The sequence below is a fragment of the Pseudorca crassidens genome, chromosome 20 (genome assembly GCF_039906515.1).
Source record: "Pseudorca crassidens isolate mPseCra1 chromosome 20, mPseCra1.hap1, whole genome shotgun sequence".
Classification (NCBI taxonomy): domain Eukaryota; kingdom Metazoa; phylum Chordata; class Mammalia; order Artiodactyla; family Delphinidae; genus Pseudorca; species Pseudorca crassidens.
In genome coordinates, this window is record NC_090315.1 from 9,223,429 (window position 1) to 9,230,001 (window position 6,573).

The window sequence follows — 6,573 nt, forward strand, 5'->3', positions numbered from 1 at the left end:
CAGACTCCAGACGCGCAGCCTCAGCGGCCATGGCTCACGGGCCCAGCCGCTCCGCGGCATGTGGGATCCTCCCGGACAGGGTCACGAACCCGCGTCCCCTGCATCGGCAGGCAGACTCTCAACCACTACGCCACCAGGGAAGCCCAATTATTAGAATACTTTTTTATGCAGGTTTGGAAAAGCTCAGGCCTGAGAATCGACTTTTGTCAGCTGTGATGGTGATGAGAACTGAATGCAAATCAGATCTTTCTGACGTAAGGTTAGCACCTGATTTGAGAAAGTGCACACTGTGTTCAGAGGCTTACTATGAAAAGACTAAAGTATCTTATTCATATTTTTTTCTATCGATTATAGGTTGAAAGAATATTTCAGATATAACAGGTTAAATAAAACTTCTAATTAAAATTAATTTCAACGTTTCTTTTACTTTTTGTTTAATGGGACTAAGAAAATGTTTACCTAGGGGGCTCGGGTTATGTATCTATGGGGCAGTGTTGGTCTGGAGGGTGGACAGACCACAGACTCATTGATCCCATCTGGGGTGGCCAGCGTCCACCCCCACCCCGTGAAGGTGACGGGGCCACAGAGGGGCAGCCCCTCCCTGTAGTTCCAGGCCCCTGTCTGATCCCTTTCTCTAGCATGGAGGTAAAGAGAGGGGTCTCCGGAGCAAATCCCAGATGTACGAGTCCTCTCTGGGCCTCAGCTTTCCCATCTGTAAAATGGGAATCCTAACATCATCACCCTCACAGGACTGTTGTGGAAACGGAAGGGGTTCAGCCACACAAAGTTCTGAGCACAAGCCTGGTGTGTGGCCAACGCTCAGGAAAGTTGTAATTATTACCATCTTTCACCCTGTCCCCACCCTTCCTGGCACCTGGGTTCCTGGCTCAGGAATGGGAATTAGAGAAGGAGGAAGGAAAACCGTGTGATCCCTGACTCAGCAGAGAATGGCAAGTCTGACATGTCCCGGGGCATCACCCACCACACCCATTTCACTGATGCACAGCTATCTGCCGGACCCTGTCTGCCCGGCGGGTCCCAGCCGGCAGGTGACATGGACGGGATTTGAACACAGGGTTGACTTCCTGTGGGTAGCTTGACTCGTGACGCGGGCATTCTTGTCTGCAGTGGCAGAGACCTCGGGGTCCCTGGTCCAGGTCCCCCTGTGAGTAGCCGGCCACGCCACTCTTGGGGTGTCTGATTCAGGCCTCCCAGTGAGACCAGGCCTCCCAGTCTCCCTTCTTGCCTCAGCATTCGATGCCACTGATGGCCCACTGGGTCCCGCTCTGCATCCCCCAGAGCCTGCCTTCGGCAAACTGGGCTGCTCTGGTTCTTTCCAAGTGTGTCCTGGATATTCCCACTTCCTGATCCCTATGCAGGACCGCAGGCATAAGTGGGATGTGGGCGCACATCCTACCGCCCCCTCCCCGGCCTCTAGAGAGCAAGGGAACCGAAACACATCCTTCCCTTCACTCTCCAAGCCTGGGTCCCTTGCAGGGAGACCAGTGGTGGGGAGAAGGGAAGGTGGGGCTGTGAGCATCTTTTTCTAATCCTCTCCAGGGCGCCTGATTTATTAGTGGAGGTCCAGAACCCCACTTCCTCTCTGCCTGCCCAAATTCCACGCAGGTGGAATTATTTGTTTATTGCCTTTTTATTAGCGGCATCCTTCCCCTTGGGAAAAGCAGCTCTGTGACTGGAAGGACTATAGCCATAAAATCATCCAAGTAGCTTGGCCTCCCCAGGGAAGGAGGAGCCAGGGCTGTAAAACCAGTGTTGGTGACTTCAGCCAGAAAAACGGTGAGATTTGAAAAGACCTTGTTTGGGGTTCTCCAAGATCAGAGGTAGGGGAGGAGCAGCAACCACAGGTCCAAATGCTGGCTCGGCTTCTCCTGGCCTTGACCTTCTCCAGAAAGGGCTGGTCAAGGTGCAGCCCAGTGTACGGGGTATTCCAGGAAATGCAGCAGAGCACAAGATACCTACTAAGCCTCCTGTCTGCGCAGGGTTCCCTCCCGACCCTCCTACCCCCTCATCTTGCTTATCCCCAAATTCCTTCCACATCTGCCCACCCTTTCCAGGCTGTGATAGAGTCAGGCTGTCCTGGTTCACATCCTGACTACAGCTCACTTGACAGCTGTGTGACTTTGGACAAGTCACTCAACCTCTCTGGGCCTCAGTGGCTTTCGTCATAAATAGAATGATAATAGTTAATCATTCTCGTGGCTTAAGCTCGAACAGTTGTTGTGAGGATTAAATGAGGTAATAGGTGGAAGACACTAAGCAAGGTGAGCATTAAAAAGATTCTCTAGGGATTAACATCTTCTGGGTTTGTCTCTGTGTCACCTCTGCCTCCTGAAACTTAGTATAACTGCCTGGGTCCTGCTTACCTCCTGCTTCTAACTTTTTCCTCTTAAATTTTTGGTTTTGCCCTTAAGATCCCTTTTTAGTCCTTTGGGTACATACAAGTCTCCATGGAACACAGTTAACATATCGAAACCATAATTTGTAACAAATTATGAACTAATGAACTAGAACGTTCCAAGTGATATGTCTCTCAGGTGCCTCTGAGCTCCTTCTTGTCCCACTGGCCTCTCCCCCTCCCCACCATCCGAATTAAATCCCTGTCGGTCACTTGTTTTTTTAAAAGACAGTTTGTTTTTTTATTAATTTTTTAAAAGATTTTTTTTTTGATGTGCACCATTTTTAAAGTCTTTATTGAACTTGTTACAACATTGCATTTTTTTGTTTGTTTTTTTGGCCCTGAGGCGTGTGGGATCTTAGCTCACCTGCACCCCCTGCATTGGAAGGCGAAGTCTTAACCACTGGACTGCCAGGGAGGTCCCTATGCTTGTATTTTAAAAATGATATATTGCTTAGCTTTTCTTGTTTTGGGGGAGGCAGGGAGCTTAAAAATGGAGTCAGGCTGCAGTTAGTGTCCTGGGAATCGCTTCTTGCCCTTGACATTAGGACTCATTCATGTCACTTCCAGCAGCCGCTGTCCTTTTCCTCTATTGTCTCCTCCTCTGCATGCCCTGCCCCTCCTCACTTGTCTTCCAGCCCTGACTCATCCTGCAAGTTCCAGCTCAAAGCTTGCCTAATCTCTCCTCCATTCATTCCTTGACATCATTCTCAGAGCCTTCACAGGGTCCCCGAGCAGAGGACTGCAGAGGTGGTCCCGACTCTGTCCCTGTCTGTGAACGGTTCCGCCTTTTGGTACCACGGCACAGGTTTGAAGCCAGAAGTGTGATCAGGGACCTACCTGTGGTGGCCAAGAATCTTAAATCATGTGAGAAGGAGTTCGCCAGGTGAAGGAGAGAGGTCATTCCAGGTGCAAAGGCTTCAAGGTGTGAGATCTGGGCTGGAGGGGATGCGGAAGCAGCCAGGTGGGGCCCATGGAGCAAGGAAGGTGGGGAGGGGGCTTGGGGGGCAGAGAGGCGCTCCCACAGAGGGAGAAAGGCCAGCAGCAGGACCCTAGCCCCACTCCCTCATTTTAAGCCAGAGCAGCTCTGTTTTGATCTCTATTATGTATTTCTGTTTGGATGTAAGATTTCTCCTGGACAAAGGAACTGTATCTTAAAAAGGTTTTGGAAACCATCGCTGTGGAGCCATGGAAGGGACTTGAGCAGGGGGGTGGCCAAGGATAGATTTAAAGATTTAGAAAAGACTTCTCTGGGAATCCCTTCAGAGGAAACCATGTATGCAAAGGCACTGGGGCAGGGAATAGTGAGGTATAACCAGGGAATTTGAAGTGCTGGGGTAGATGGAATGCAGGTGAGGGAGGGGATTGACCTGGAGAAGCCAGGGTGCCAGGGCCTGGAGGGCCTCTGGACTGGGAGGAGGGGAGGGGCAGCTCTGGGAAAGACTGGAGGCGTGGAGGCCAGGGAGAGGCTCCAAGGGCAAAGATGAAGCCTGAGCAGAGACCATGAGAATGGAGAGAGTCAGGGGTCAGGAGAGTGGGGTTGGGGAGTGACAGGCCGTGGGAGGGAGAGGAAGGAAGGGACAAAGACAGTTGGGGGGGCGGTTCTGACCTGGTGACCGATGGGGCCATCCCTGAGATGGCAACCTGGGAGGAGGAATAATTCTGGGGAGCCACTGAGTTCCCACACAATGCTGGGGACGTTATGTGTCTGAGGGGCCTGCAGCAGAGAGTCCAAAAGGGATGATAAGGGCCCTCATGAGAGGCATCCTTCTGGGTCCAGGGGATTCCAGAAGCTCATGGAAAAGAAGATTTTAAGCCACCTCCCAGGGGGCTGCAGAATTTCGGTCCAGAAGTGTCTTATAGGTGAGGGTTACTTACTCCCATTTTTCAGATGAGGAAACTGAGGCTGGGAGAGGCCAAATGACTGAATCAAGGTCACACACTGAGCAAGGGCTGGGGATTTTATGGCCAACTGACTGTGCAGGAGCAGAGAAGAGGGAGGCTCCCAGGGCCTCCCTCTTCTCTGGGAAGAAAAGGCTTCCTAGATGTGGGAACCCAGGAAGGGAACCAGTTTATCTCAGGAGGGAGAAATGGCAGAACCCAAAGGCCCAAAGAAAAGAATGCTGAAGAGAGAATGCTGGGAGTTTCTTCAAACAGAGCTGGGACCAGCCTGGTAGCCACTCTCATCCTGAGAGGCCCAGAGACCCAGGAGGCTTGTCTAGGTCACACAACACTCAGAATTTAACTGCTCGTCTCTGGAGTCTGGGGCATGAGGGTGAGGGAGGGGAGTGGCAAGCCTGGAACGGTACAGTCAGGGGAGGCTGGAGGAGCTCGGGAGGCCAGGAGAGACTTGCCTGGCAGAATGCAAGATATGGAGGGCTGGGATCATCTAAACAGCTCACTGTGTGACCTTGGGCAGGCTGCCTGCCCTCTCTGAGCCTCCACTTTCTCCTCTGAGAAATGGAGCCGTGGGGAGGGGGTATCACTGAGGCTGTTGAAGAGAGGGGAAAACACAGACTTTGGGGTCAGGTGGACAGGGTTCAGATTTGCTTCTGGCTGTGTAATCATGGTCCCATCACTTTCCCTCTCAGCCTCAGTTTCCCCATCTGGAAAATGGGTACAATAAAAGTGTCTGACTCATTCCTAGGAACAAAGGAGTCACACTTCTGAGGTAGGGAAAGCTCTGTCTTGGAGACCCATCCTTTGGGTCCCCAAGTCCTCCAGGGCCACAGACTCTGACTCTGAGACTCAGCTGTATCCCAAACCCAGTCCACCTCTGTTCTCCCATCCTCCCCCCCCAAACAGAACAGAAGCCCCTTGAGGGCAAGCACCCCCATCTGAAGGGCTTTTGGTCGTGTCTGTGAGGAAAGCGTGTAGAAAATGCCCTCCTGTTTCCCGGGCAACTGCCACGCACCAAGCCCCTTCTCTCATCCAGGCCTACCTCAGGCAGACAAACTGCTTCTGGACCCCTTTGACAGACAGAGAGACTAAGGCCCTGAGACGGACAAGACACCCCAAGAATCCCAACTGGTGACTCAGCACAGCCCGGGTCCTCGAATCCCTTCGCAGGAAGGATCCGCACTCCAGGGTGGACGAGCCAGCCCAGCCCAGACGCTTCTGAGGCTCCAGGAGGCCGGGGGCCACCTTTGCAGAGGCCCCTGGTTCTTCCCCCAGGCCACCTCCTCCAGGGGCGCTGCCGGCACGTGCCCAGGTCTGGGCCTCACCTGATCTCCGAGATGTTTTTCTCATAGGGGTCCCACGCAGCCTGGTTCCCGGGCTCAGCAGGCTCTTCCATGGCAGGAGGGCGAGGGTGGGGAGAGGAGGACGCGCTGGGAGCAGATGGCACAGGGAGCAGGTGTGTGTGGCGGTGGCATCTACCACGCAGGGAGCCCGCCAGGTGCCTACCTCCACGCCCAAGGGGAGGGGCAGCATCCAGCCGGTTCTCCCAGCTGCTACCCACGCCTCCGACAGTGGGGAGAGGCCAGGAGGGAGCCACCCTTCTCTGAGGGTGTAGAGGAGGGGTGATGGGCACCTCCTGGGCATCTTGCCAGTGGCTGGGGACAGAGTCCAGGGGGTCAGAGACAATCCCACACCGGAACATTCCGTGCTGGTGGCTGTGGGCATGTCTGTGCCCATCTGGAGCCTCAGTTTGCTCATCTGATCAAAGAGCTAGTCTCATCTCAGAGAGTTCATTCATTCATTCATGCCTTTATCCATTCAAGAAATACTGATTGAGCGCCTCCTGTCTGCCAGGCGCTGTTCTAAGGGTTGGAACACTGCTGGGAACCAGACCGACAGAAACTGCCCTGGCGGGCTGACACTTGTAAGGGGCACATGTCAAAACAGATTGAAAGACGGGGACAGACACAGCCAGGATCACAGGGGCACAAACAGGAGAGAGGGGGCCACTGAGAGAGGGTCAGAGACAGCAAGAGACACAGAGAGAACGAGGAAGAGACAGAGAAACAGGCAGAGCGACAGAGACAGGGAGAAGCTGAGGGAATGCGAGAAACACTGAGGGTCAGAGATAGTGAGAGACATTGAGAGACACAAAGAGATACAGAGATGCAACAGATAAGGACCAGAGCTGGTTGGTGTGGGACTTTGAAACTCACAGTGCCTGGTCTGAGTCCCAGCTCCAGCGCCTCCCAGCTGTG

At 53.4% G+C, this 6,573-nt stretch overlaps 1 protein-coding gene across 2 annotated transcripts in view; it reads right to left on the minus strand.

The window, feature by feature from the left end:
- SULT2B1 (sulfotransferase family 2B member 1) overlaps positions 1–5,812 on the minus strand; it is a 33,822-nt gene extending 28,010 nt beyond the window's left edge. The window contains exon 1 of one of the 2 annotated variants that reach the window (XM_067719595.1): positions 5,641–5,812. In XM_067719595.1, coding sequence (XP_067575696.1) covers positions 5,641–5,711 — 71 coding nt within the window. In that variant the 5' untranslated portion in view covers positions 5,712–5,812. The remainder of the gene's footprint in view (positions 1–5,640) is intronic. The other variant, XM_067719596.1, reaches the window with a different exon arrangement.
- Between the last annotated feature and the right edge of the window lie 761 nt (positions 5,813–6,573).